General features: G+C 48.4%; 1 protein-coding gene across 2 annotated transcripts in view; it reads right to left on the bottom strand.

The window, feature by feature from the left end:
• LOC140388121 (von Willebrand factor D and EGF domain-containing protein) overlaps nucleotides 1–13,408 on the bottom strand; it is a 455,711-nt gene that overhangs the window by 235,860 nt on the left and 206,443 nt on the right. For both annotated transcript variants that reach the window (XM_072471788.1, XM_072471798.1), the window contains one exon: nucleotides 107–380. In XM_072471788.1, the coding sequence (XP_072327889.1) occupies nucleotides 107–380 (274 nt within the window). The remainder of the gene's footprint in view (nucleotides 1–106; nucleotides 381–13,408) is intronic.

Here is a 13,408-nt window from a genome sequence, read left to right as displayed (position 1 = left end):
GGAAAAGTTATTGCTGATTAAATGTAGTTTTACTTGTGTCTGATCAATAAGAACATAAACATTTTAAGATGAATATCTGAGTAATGATTAAAAATAAAATACGCACAGTGATCTTCTTTCCCTGGTGTGTGTCCATTATTTTGACAAGATGTGGTTCTGATCCACTGCTTTTGACTGACAGATGAGGTCTGGTCTCTTGAAAATGCCCGTTGCACATGTCAAATGCAATGATATCATTGCCCTCCCTGGCAACTACTCCACAGTTACACGACACAGCATAGTGGCGACTGCCACAATCCCACTGACGCACATGGACTTCAAATTCTCGTACAAGACTTTTGTACAGCACGAAAGTCCCAATTTTATGGTTGTCATATCGTCTGCAATACAATGGCACATCTTTTAATCCACTGGAAACCTTCCAGAATGAATACAACAACAAAATATTTCAATTGTGAGACATAAGATTGTTATGTTTCGAGACTGTGCCTTTAATTTAAGGTAAAATGATGTGGGTCGTGTGACCTGTTCTGAAGCCTGTCTGACAGCAGGTCTGGGTGGTGTGACTGTTACAGATTAAACGGAGCCTGGATATTTTTACTGGCAAGAAAGTGCAAGGTATTCACACTTGTTTCTTACTAATGCTAGATTATGGGGGCTGAATTTTCACTCGCCAGAGTCTGGACTCTGAAGTTTCTGACTTGGGAGAAAGTGTCTTTCAGGGAAGAGGGTGCTGACAGGACTTGGGCCCATCGACCTCGGAAAGACTTCAGGGGAGCCAGAAGAACTGCAGGATGCCGAGGCGGGATGTTTAAAGGCCTGCCTTGGTGCTGTCTGGCTCCATCCTAGTGACAATAAAATTAACAAAATGCAGCCCTTTAGCTCTTGTCCCTCACATCTCTTCACCCCATAAACACTCACAATTCCCCATCTATGCCAACTCATGTCACCTCATGCACCCCTCATATCCTCCATGCCAATACATGCCCTCACTCAGACCCATGGCCCTTTTTTAAATCCTATGCAAACTTAGTGGCAATTCATACCAACCCATACCAGCCTAGTGGGCAGCACGGTAGCACAAGTGGATAGCACTGTTGCTTCACAGCGCTAGGGTCCCAGGTTCTATTCCCCGCTGGGTCACTGTCGGTGCGGAGTTTGCACGTTCTCCCTGTGTCTGCGTGGGTTTCCTCCGTGTGCTCCAATTTCCTCCCACAGTCCAAAGACCTGCAGGTTAGGTGGATTGGCCATACGAAATTGCCCTTAGTGTCCAAAAAAGGTTAGGAGGGGTTATTGGGTTACGGGGATAGAGTGGAAGTGAGAGTTAAGTGGGTCGGTGCAGACTCGATGGCCTCCTTCTACACTGTATGTTCTATGTTCCTATGTATGACGCCCATCCACCATCCTTTGGCCTGACACCTTCCATGCCATCTCACCCAGTAATCTCTACGGGCAGACCTCAGTCAGTGGCAGACCCCAGGGGCCATATGAAATGAAATAAATAAAGTTCCAAGTGTAGCAGGGGTACATAAGTACAAAAGTAATTGGACAAATAGACAGTTTTGTGGAAGTGTATATATGTACACAGCAAGCTGGCAGTTTTGTATAAGGGTGACACAAGATTCATACATTCAAAGGGTTAAAAACATATATATGTAATTCAAGTGTAATTCAAACTCTGTTTGGACCCCGAGAGTAGCTTAGCTATACACAGAGACATCACCATGATAGTGCATGTAAAATAGAAACTCGTTTAACATTAGACCATGATAATTGCTGTGAATGGGAATTGGTTTGCACCCATTCGAGGTGCTGTCATTGTAATATGGGCACAGCAGGTGTTTGATAAGCTTTACTATGGAAGCATTTATTTCAACCAGCAACTGGTCTAGTCTTCTAATTAGGTGTCACTACTGTAATTGTCAAGTACTGTATGTGACCGTGCAACAAACTGGATACTTGTGTAACAAGCGCAATTGTAAAGTGTACAAGTATGTACAGCAAACTTTGTTTGTTGAACAGTCTGTCTTGAGCTGAATCCCCATATGCACACTGTTGGAATACAGGGCTGGATTCTCCGATTCTGTGACTGTGCCTGCAGGGTCCATCTGGTCTTACGAGCAAAATATCGGCGGCGCCCCAACACCGATGCTGCGCCCGGTGGGGGGCTAGCAACCACGCCACGTAAAGACCCCAGCTTTACCTGCCGATACGGATGCAGGATTGCCAGGTCCGTGGCCGTGCATGCGCACGGCGGCGGCCTGTGGCGGCCGCGCCATACAGCATGGCGCCAGCAATGCGTGGACCTGGCCTGCCAAAAACTGTCCATTTGTAACCCCTCTCGCCACCCCCGGACCACCCCCCACCAGTCCCCCCAGCCCCTGCCAAAGCCCTCCCTGCCAGCGGAATGGCCCCCCCCCCCCGCCGACTGTGCTCCATGAAAAGTGAGAGGTCACGCGAACGACGCCATCGGGAAGTCGGCCATCAGGGGCGGAGCATCGGGGGAGGGCCTCAGGTGACGTCCCTGAAGCCGTCCCAACGGTGTGTGCCGTTTTGAGGAGGCGGAGCTTCAGAAAAACTTTGCGGTCCACAATTCCAGCATAAGAATGGATTCTCCAGCCGATCTTCGAACGGGATTTCTGTGCCGGGGATCGGAGAATCCCGCCCAAAGTCTTTGTCTTGTTTGGATCTATAACGTTGCCGTGTCGCGTGTTGCTTGATGTACTACAACAATGCTAATTGCAGACTTCACTACAGTAAAAAAAACATTCTCATTGGTACCATTTAAATCCCTTCAAGTACTTAATCTGATGGGAATGTACACATTTGCATTTGTAGCCCCGCATCAAATACAACGGGCGGCGATTTACAGGTCTCATCGCACCCAACTTGGTGCTGCGACAAGGCCGTTGAATCTCGCGAGCGGCCTCTCGCGAGATTCGCGACGCTCAAGATTTCGCGCGAGATTCAACCAAACATCATGAGATGTCGCAATCTGTTTCTCGCCCTCACTGGATACGGCTCATTTAAATTTGTATGCATCGGATTCTCATGGCACCGCGACCACGTGCCGTTTAGTATTGGTCAACACAAATGTGGACCAGGTGTAAAGGTACCTGGGGATCTCCCAAGTCATTGGAGACACCTGGGTGGTCGGGGACAAGACAGAGTGTCAGCCTGGCTCTCCCTGTTGCACCTGGGTACCTTGCCATTGCCAGCCAGCACAATAGCACCATGGTTAGCACTGTTGCTTCACAGCTCCAGGGTCCCAGGTTCGATTCACGGCTTGGGTCACTGTCTGTGTGGAGTCTGCACGTTCTCCCATGTCTGCGTGGGTTTCCTCCAGGTGCTCCGGTTTCCTCCCACAGTCCAAAGATGTGCGGGTTAGGTGGATTGGCCATGATAAATTGCCTTTAGTGTCCAAAAGAAAAAGGTTAGGTGGGGTTACTGGGAACGGGGATAGGTTGGAAGTATGGGCTTAAATGGGGTGCTCTTTCCAAGGGCCGGTGCACGCGATGGGCCGAATGGCCTCCTTCTGGACTGCAAATTCTATGATTGGCACTGCCAATGTGGCATTTCCAGGCTGGCAGGGGCATGTCCAGGGTGCTAGGGTGGCAGTGCCGGGCTGCCTGGGTGCCAGGGCGGCACTGCAAAGGGTCAGGGCCTGATGGGGAGCCATGGTGGAGTGAGGGGGTATGAAGGTTGGGGGTATAAAGAGTGGGTCTGAAGTGACCTCATAAAGGGGAGATCCAGTGTCGCATGGCTAAGTGGGTTTAAAAACACACATATCCCTGTGCTTATGCTGGATCTAACAGGCTCCTGGCATCTACTGGCCTCCCCAGGGAGACCCCAGCCAAATGCCAATTAGTACTGGTCCATACAAATGTGGACCAGGCGGAACAGCACCCGGGGGATATTCCAGGTCATTGGAGCCCCCTGGATGGTCATAAAAAGGGTAGGGTGGCACCCTGGAACTCAAGCACGTCAGCACTACCAGGCTGGCACCTTGACACTGCCATTCTGGCTCCCTGGTTCCAAGGTGCCTGGCTGGCACTTCAAGGCTGGCAGGAGCAATGCATGGATGCCAGGGTGCCAGTGCCAGGATGCCCAAGTGCCAGGGCCTATGGGGGGGCCATGCTCATGAAATGAGGGATGAGGGGTTATGAAAGTTGGGGGCTTGAAGGGCGGGTATGAAGGGGCCTCCAGAAGGTTGCAGGTGGAAGAAGGGTGGAGGTCCTGGAAGGGGGAGGGCCTGAAAGAGGGTGTGGGAATACCTGAAAAGGGGGGCTCTCAATGACACCATAGCGGGAGTCCTCACTTAGAACATAGAACATTACAGCGCAGTGCAGGCCCTTCGGCCCTCGATGTTGCGCCGACCTGTGAAACCACTCTAAAGCCCATCTACATTATTCCCTTATCGTCCATATGTCTATCCAATGACCATTTGAATGCCCTTAGCGAGTCCACTACTGTTGCAGGCAGGACATTCCATGCCCTCACTACTCTCTGAGTAAAGAACCTACCTCTGACATCTGTCTTATATCTATCTCCCCTCAATTTAAAGCTATGTCCCCTCGTGCTAGACATCACCATCCGAGGAAAAAGGCTCTCACTGTCCACCCTATCCAATCCTCTGATCATCTTGTATGCCTCAATTAAGTCACCTCTTAACCTTCTTCTCTCGAACAAAAACAGCCTCAAGTCCCTCAGCCTTTCCTCATAAGATCATCCCTCCATACCAGGCAACATTCTGGTAAATCTCCTCTGCACCCTTTCCAATGCTTCCACATCCTTCCTATAATGCAGCGACCAGAATTGCACGCAATACTCCAAATGCGGCCGCACCAGAGTTTTGTACAGCTGCAACATGACCTCATGGCTCCGAAACTCAATCCCTCTACCAATAAAAGCTAACACACCGTACGCCTTCTTAACAACCCTCTCAACCTGAGTGGCAACTTTCAGGGATCTATGTACATGGACACCGAGATCTCTCTGCTCATCCACACTACCAAGAATCTTACCATGAGCCCAGTATTGTCTTCCTGTTATTCCTTCCAAAATGAATCACCTCACACTTTTCTGCATTAAACTCCATTTGCCACCTCTCAGCCCAGCGCTGCAGCTTATCTATGTCCCTCTGTAACTTGTAACATGTTTCCGCACTGTCCACATCTCCACCGACTTTAGTGTCATATGCAAATTTACTCACCCATCCTTCTACGCCCTCCTCCAGGTCATTTATAAAAATGACCAACGGCAGTGGCCCCAACACAGATCTTTGTGGTACACCACTAGTAACTGGACTCCAGTCTGAACATTTTCCATCAACCACCGCCCTTTGTCTTCTTCCAGCTAGCCAATTTCTGATCCAAACTGCTAAATCTCTCGAAATCCCATGCTTCCGTATTTTCTGCAGTAGCCTACCGTGGGGAACCTTATCAAACGCTTTACTGAAATCCATATACACCACATCAACTGCTTTACCCTCATCCACCTGTTTGGTCACCTTCTCAAAGAACTCAATAAGGTTTGTGAGGCACGACCTATCCTTCACAAAACCGTGTTGACTATGTCTAATCAAATTATTCCTTTCCAGATGATTATACATCCTATCTCTTATAAACCTTTCCAAGATTTTGCCCACAACAGAAGTAAGGCTCACTGGTCTATAGTTACCGGGGTTGTCTCTACTCCCCTTCTTGAACAAGGGGACAACATTTGCTTTCCTCCAGTCTTCTGGCACTATTCCTGTAGACATAGATGACTTAAAGATCAAAGCCAAAGGTTCAGCAATCTCCTCCCTAGCTTCCCAGAGAATCCAAGGATAAATCCCATCCGGCCCAGGGGACTTATCTATTTTCACACTTTCCAGAATTGCTAACACCTCCTCCTTATGAACCTCAGGCCCTTCTAGTCTAGTAGCCTGAATCTCAGTATTCTCCTCGCCAACATTGTCTTTTTCCTGTGTGAATACTGACGAAAAATATTAATTTAGCACCTCTCCTATCTCCTCGAACTCCAAGCACAACTTCCCACTACTGTCCTTGACTGGCCCTACTCTTACCCTAGTCATTCTTTTATTCCTGACATAACTATAGAAAGCTTCAGGGTTATCCTTGATCCGACCTGCCAAAGACTTCTCATGTCCCCTCCTGGCTCTTCTTAGCTCTCTCTTTAGGTTCTTCCTAGCTAACTTGTAACTCTTAAGTGCCCTAACTGAACCTTCATGTCTCATCTTTACATAAGCCTCCTTCTTCCTCTTGACAAGCGTTTCGACTGACTTAGTAAACCACGGTTCCCTTGCTCGACCACTTCCTCCCTGCCTGACAGGTACATACTTATCAAGGACACGCAGTAGCTGTTCCTTGAACAAGCTCCACATTTCCATTGTGCCCATCCCCTGCAGTTTTCCTCTCCATCCGATGCATCCTAAGTCTTGCCTCATCGCATCATAATTGCCTTTTCCCCAGATATAACTCTTGCCCTGTGGTATATACCTATCCCTTTCCATCACTAAAGTAAACGTAATCGAATTGTGGTCACTATCACCAAAGTGCTCACCTACCTCCAAATCTAACACCTGTCCTGGTTCATTACCCAGTACCAAATCAAATACGGCCTCGCCTCTCGTTGGCCTATCTACATACTGTGTCAGGAAATCCTCCTGCACACATTGGACAAAAACGGACCCGTCTAAAGTGCTCAAACTATAGCGTTTCCAGTCAATATTTGGAAAGTTAAAGTCCCCCATAACAACTACCCTTTTGCTTTTGCTCCTATCCACAATCATCTTTGCAATCCTTTCCTCGACATCTCTGGAACTTTTTGGAGGCCGATAGAAAATCCCTAACAGGGTGACCTCTCCTTTCCTGTTTCTAACCTCAGCCCATACTACCTCAGTAGATGAGTTCTCATCAAACGTCCTTTCTGCCACCGTAATACTGTCCTTGACTAACAATGCCACCCCTCCCCCTCTTTTACCATCTTCCCTGAGCTTACTGAAATATCTAAACCCCGGCACCTGCAACAACCATTCCTGTCCCTGCTCTATCTATGTCTCCGAAATGGCCACAACATCGAAGTCCCAGGTACCAACCCATGCCGCAAGTTCACCCACCTTATTCCGGATGCTCCTGGCATTGAAGAAGAGACACTTTAAACCACCTTCCTGCCTGCCGGTACACTCCTGAAACTTTGAAACCTTACTCATGACCTCACTACTCTCAACCACCTGTATACTGGAGCTACAATTCAGGTTCCCAAGCCCCTGCTGAACTAGTTTAAAGCCTCCCGAAGAGCATTAGCAAATTTCACCCCCAGGATATTGGTACCCCTCTGGTCCAGGTGTAGACCATCCCATTTGTAGAGGTCCCACCGACCCCAGAATGAGCCCCAATTATCCAGAAATCTGAAACCCTCCCTCTTGCACCATCCCTGTCGCCACGTGTTCAACTCCGCTCTTTCCCTATTCCTCGTCTCGCTATCACGTGGCACGGGTAACAACCCAGACATAATAACTCTGTTTGTCCTAGATCTAAGTTTCCACCCTAGCTCCCTGAATTCCTGCCTTAGATCCCTATCCCTTTTCCTACCTATGTCGTTGGTACCTATGTGGACCACGACTTGGGGCTGCTCCCCCTCCCCCTTAAGGATCCCGAAAACACGATCCGAGACATCACGCACCCTGGCACCTGGCAGGCAACACACCAACCGCGTGTCTCTCTCGTTCCCACAGAATCTCCTATCTATCCCCCTAACTATGGGCTCCAATGACTAATGTTCTACTCCTCTCCCCCCTTCCCTTCTGAGCAACAGGGACAGACTCTGTGCCAGAGACCTGCACCCCATAGCTTACCCATGGTAAGTCCCCCCCCCCAACAGTATCCAAAGCGGTATACTTGTTACTTAGGAGAACGACCACAGGGGATCCCTACACTGACTGCTTCCTCCCAGCCCCTCTCACCGTCACCCATCTATCTTTATTCTTCGGAGTAACTACATCCCTGAAGCTTCTATCTATGACCACCTCTGCCTCCCGAATGATCCGAAGTTCATCCAGCTCCAGCTCCAGTTCCCTAACGCTGTTTCTGAGGAGCTGGAGATGGGTGCACTTCCCACAGATGAAATCAGCAGGGACACTGACGGCGTCCCTCACCTCAAACATTCTGCAGGAGGAACATTGCACTCCCTTCCCTGCCATCCCCTCTACTTGGAGGGGGGGGGGGGCGTACTGCCAATGTGTGTGGAGGGTGACACTGACCAAGGGTGGGGGTGTGGGGGACCTTCAAACTCACTTAGAGATTGGGGCCCCATTTGGTGGTGGCCCAATTTCCGAGGAGCAGGCCTGGCCAGCGGGTTCAGCTCCCCAGCGATGAAAAAGTATGGGCTAGCCCGGAGAGAAACCCCAGGGCCCGGAAAAGTGACTAAGTGTGGTTACAAATCGCGCACAGAGCAGGGGGGAACTCCCGCCAAACTCATCCAAAGTGATGCTTAGAAATCTTTGGGTTGAATTCCGCCCAACCAATCCATTTATAACCATTTAAAGCTGTCAATTAAACAGTGAATTTACCGGCCTCCCACTGTGATAATGATAGGTTGTGGAAGCAGTCAAAATCAACACTTATGTATAAGTCAATAAACAGGGAAACGGCAAGCACATCACTTTTTCAACTGCTGGCTGAATGTTTTCAAATATTTTCAGGATGTGGAGATTTAAATTCCTTGACTACTTGACAGTTGCAAAAAGCTTACCCATTTTTCATGCATAGTTATGTCCACTCTTACTCAGAGTAAAATTTGGTTGTCCTACACCTCTTCCTCCCTGGTGGTCAATGAGTTGCCTCTAACTTCTGGTCAGGCCCCCTCTCCCTGTCTTCACATTGATGCAAATGTGTGAAGGTGCTATCTCCATTTTGAAACTTCTTTGCCATGATGGCACTCTTCCCTTCTCTGGCACACTTTCCTTCCTGCCACTTAGGTGCCTGAGTCACGAGGGACAAAAATATCTGCCCTTCCCAAGACCACAGGTCCTACTCTCTAACTTTCTTGGGTATCATCCACACACCTGCAGAACAATTTTTTAAAAATTTAAAAAATAAATTTAGTGTACCCAATTCCTTTTTTCCAATTAAGGGGCAATTTAGCATGTTCAATCCACCTACCTTGCACATCTTTGGGTTGTGGGGTCGCAACCCACGCAAGCACGGGGAGAATGTGCAAACTCCACACAGACAGTGACCCAGAGCCGGGATCGAACCTGGGACCTCAGCGCCGTGAGGCCGCAAGTCTAACACACTGCGCCACCGTGCTGCCCCACCTGCAGTATAATTTGTGGAAATCCTGTGACACTTAGTTAAACTTTATAACGGTCTCCTAAAAGGTACCTGACCTCTCCAAAGAACTCCAGGAAGTTTAGACCTTATCCTCAAATGTGTAAAGCCCATGAGTTGTGTTTCAGATATGTGGGTGACAAAATTACATCTAACTGAAGGAGCCACACTTTTCACTGCCCCCCTCCCCCCTACCCCACAACCATCCAAAGAAAATGGTAGATGCATTCGGGGTGGGCGGGGGGGTGGGGGGGATGGGGAGACTTCTGGAATAAGGTCTCCTCCGTCCTTTTGGTTAAGACACGGAGCCCTTCTGTCTCTGCAAAAACTTTGGCCCAAGTTTCCAATGTCCCAGGAAAATACTGAGAATGTTGAGTTGTAAACAGTTATATTTTAAGCAGTCCATTTACTCCAAGATAAATGGGATCACCAAGATAGCTAATCAGCATTTCAACCTGGACAGAAGGTTGCCATGGAGATAGGGCTTGGATTTCTCCCACTACTCTCCTTGCATTTTAATTATTGACATAGCTACCTAGTTTATTATGGACAGCCCCTGTTCCACCTCAGTTATGGCAGCTTTGCCTAAATTTAAACTGTGTAGATGGTTCCCAGTTCTCCCTTACAAACATTGGATTGAACCTCCGTTGAAATGTCCAAGCACTGTTAACTAAATCTAGTTCATTGCTCATCAGTAAATATAACGTGGCATTGCTTTTATTTGCTCGAAGGGAGAAGTGCCAGGGGGAGCACGTTGTGGAAGGGGGGGGGGGGTGACGTGGGGGGGGGGCTGGGGTGGGCACGGGTGGTGGCAACCTATGTTAGTCTAGGCGGGGGGGTTTCCCGTGTGCGTATGAGGGGTTTTCCAGTGTTACGTATTGGAGATTATGGCGCCCTGATCTCGGGATTCCCGGCTGCCAGCTTTTTCCATCACCCACCCCCCCTGCCAGCGTGAAGGCGTGGGCCACGCCTCCAGACTTTCTCGGCACAGAGTGCTGGATTATCTGGAGATGAAAAGTTGGCTGTGCAGCCTATGAGCTGCACACCGGTATTCTCGACCTCAGCCAGCACTCTGTGCACAGGATGGAACATTGTGCTTATTGTTTCGGAAAACGGCCCCGGACACACTCAAGGAATTCACAACCCATCTGACATGCTAGTCTGTTTAACCCAATCGAAACTAAACTTCCCCGTTGCAACCATGTTTCCGATGATACGCATGCTTGCATAATCTCTGCAATCTACTTATTCACAGCTGCCACCTGGGGCCTCTACACAACATCCTCTACATTCCTAAATTGTTTTCTATTTCTTAACACTAACGTAACATCTTCACTGACTGCTTATCACTCATATCCTCTCTGATCATTGAAATAATTTTGTTCTCAATCACTTCTCCTATTTTTTTTCTATCTTTCACAAGTGGAATCCTGATCCCTCAAGTATTTCTTTAACATTAGGAAAAATGTAATGAAAAAATTGAAATTTTTGCCTTTGATTTGAAGCTTTTCTTCAACTTTACAAGGAGTTGCCCCCAGATTCAATCTGACACCCTTCAATTGTCACATCCCCTTTAAATTTAGCATGCACAATATTCCTTTTGCATCATTAGTATTTACCCAAGACCTTCCTTACTTAGCATCTGGTATTACTGACAGATATGAAAATAAACTGACAAAATGAGAGCCGAATGACCTTTGCCCGTGGCCTTTTGGGCAGGATTGACACCAATTCTTAACTATTTAGAACTGACAGATCTGAAGCAAAAATAATCCCTCCTCAGCTTTGTCCAAACCTTTCTAGTTTAGACTGGCACTCTCCTCTCCCTTACCCCTCAATTTAACTCAATTCTCCTTCTTTCCTCTGTTCAATTGACCTTTTGGTGCTCTCTATTCAATGTAGTACACTTCACCATTTTCAAGGAAAGCTAATCGACGCCATTTACTGCCTGCGTCCTGCTGGATGAGATACAGCCGGTAGATCCGGCAAGAGGCCACTTCTGGGTTTCCCGATGGTTGTTACACCTCGTGAGATCGAACAAGATCTCACAAATCATTGCGATCTGGACCCTGCCCTCAATGGGCAGGACCCAGACTTGCAGAGTTTAAGCTCACTTAACTCTGATGGCGTCAGATGTAACCGGCCCCCAGGACCTACAGGGCTCGCAGAGGAGACTCCAGTCGGGCACCGTTTAGCATGGATCCCCACAAACAGGGCCAGGTGGAACGACATTGGGGGGAGGGGGGGGGTTCTCCCAGGTGATCAGAGGTCCCGGGTGGTTCGTATCTGGGCAGGGTGGCAGTCCCATCATGGTGCTAGCCTGGCACTGTCAGGGTGCCCAGGTGGCACTTCCAGTCAGGCAGAAGAACTGCAATGGTGCCAAGCTGGCAGTGCCAAGGTGCCCAGGGTGACATTTTGCCCGGGTCAGGGATCAGGCCCGGGGTTGCCCTGCCCATATGACGTGGGGTGTGGGGGGCCCGAGGGTGCCCCAACAGGTGAGTTGGGAGTTGGGGGTGGGATCTGGGGGTCGCATCGGGGGTAAGGGGGAGAGATCCTGGTGCCATTTCTCTTCCTGCACTGACGGGCAGAGCTCCTCAGTCCATAAATGCGACTGAGTGCGGCTCGTCAGATAGCGGTGTGGTCTAATCCCACCCAGAACCGACTTTTTTTTCTCGTTAGATTGTGCCCAATATTCCTTTTTCACCCTTCCTCCTATTCAAACCACCACTCTTCTGACATCCCATCCCCCGCCCCAAAGCCCTTCAACTGAAGCGGTAATTTTCCCCTCATCCTCAGTTCAAACTCTTCACCATATGGAGTCCATACTGGTACCGTCCCTTCCATACACTAATGTACAAAGTCACCTTTCTTCCCCACTCAAACTGTTCCTTCTCAGTTTCTCCTCCCTCGCCCCTCCTAACCAATACATCCGGCTTCTATCATCTATTCTTCTGATACACGTTGGGGACAATTGTAACCTGTGGGACTCCCGTGGGATCAAACGGAATGCAGGTTTTACTCTCCACTTAATATTACTTGTAATGGACTGTAACATTGCACTGGGCACAAAAAACGTTTCGCAACATAAAAGGCTGGTAACGGACGTTCTGTTAATGAGAACAGTCGATCAAACAATCATTAGCTACCATTCATTCCACGGGATTTGCAAAATATAAATGATGGGGTACAGGAACATTTTGATCTGAAGGGAGTTATTAGTCAAGTTTCTATTTGAAGCTTCTGTCAGATAAACACCCCATATTTACTGGTTGTAATTATAGTGTTTAGACATACCATTATTAGACTCCACTTTGAAATGAAAATCGCTTATTGTCACAAGTAGGCTTCAAATGAAGTTACTGTGAAAAACCCCTAGTCGCCACATTCCGGCGCCTGTTCGGGAAGGCTGTTACGGGAATTGAACCATGCTGTTGGCCTGCCTTGGTCTGCTTTCAAAGCCAGCGATTTAGCCCTGTGCTAAACAGCCTCAGGTGTGACAGGTTTGACGACTGTTGCATGAGTTTCTGTTTAAATTAAAAACTTAACAGTGAGTGGGGTGTAAAATCAGTGTTCTACCTGACCCTCTGGGTTCTTACCAGGCTAGCTCAATTCGAATTGTCCCTACATTGCTGTCCCTTCCCATGCCTTATCATTGCCATATATATCCCTCTCCCCTCAGTACTACCTCCGAGTTTAGCTGCTGTTACAAATCAGAGTGATTCTGGTCACTGCATGTAGGAACTGTTTTCTTGAGAATTCCCATCTGTAGCTTGCAGCAACTGGGATCACTTCTAATTGATGGCATATGTGACTCCCCAATTCTTCCCAAGAGCACCAATAATTCCCCCGATGGCAACTTCACAATCCCTCTCCTATCAGTTTTTTAAAATGTGTTCATGGGACGTGGGCATCGCAGGCTGTGCCCACATTTATTACCATCCCGAATTGCCCTTGAGAGGGCAGTTGAGAGTCAACCACATTGCTGTGACTCTGAAGTCACATGTAGGCCAAAAAAGGTAAGGACGAGGGATTCCCTTTCCTAAAGGACATTCGTGAACCACATGGGTTTTTACAAC

The sequence above is a fragment of the Scyliorhinus torazame genome, chromosome 2, assembly GCF_047496885.1.
Source record: "Scyliorhinus torazame isolate Kashiwa2021f chromosome 2, sScyTor2.1, whole genome shotgun sequence".
NCBI classification, from domain to species: domain Eukaryota; kingdom Metazoa; phylum Chordata; class Chondrichthyes; order Carcharhiniformes; family Scyliorhinidae; genus Scyliorhinus; species Scyliorhinus torazame.
This window is presented reverse-complemented; position numbering and strand designations above follow the sequence as displayed.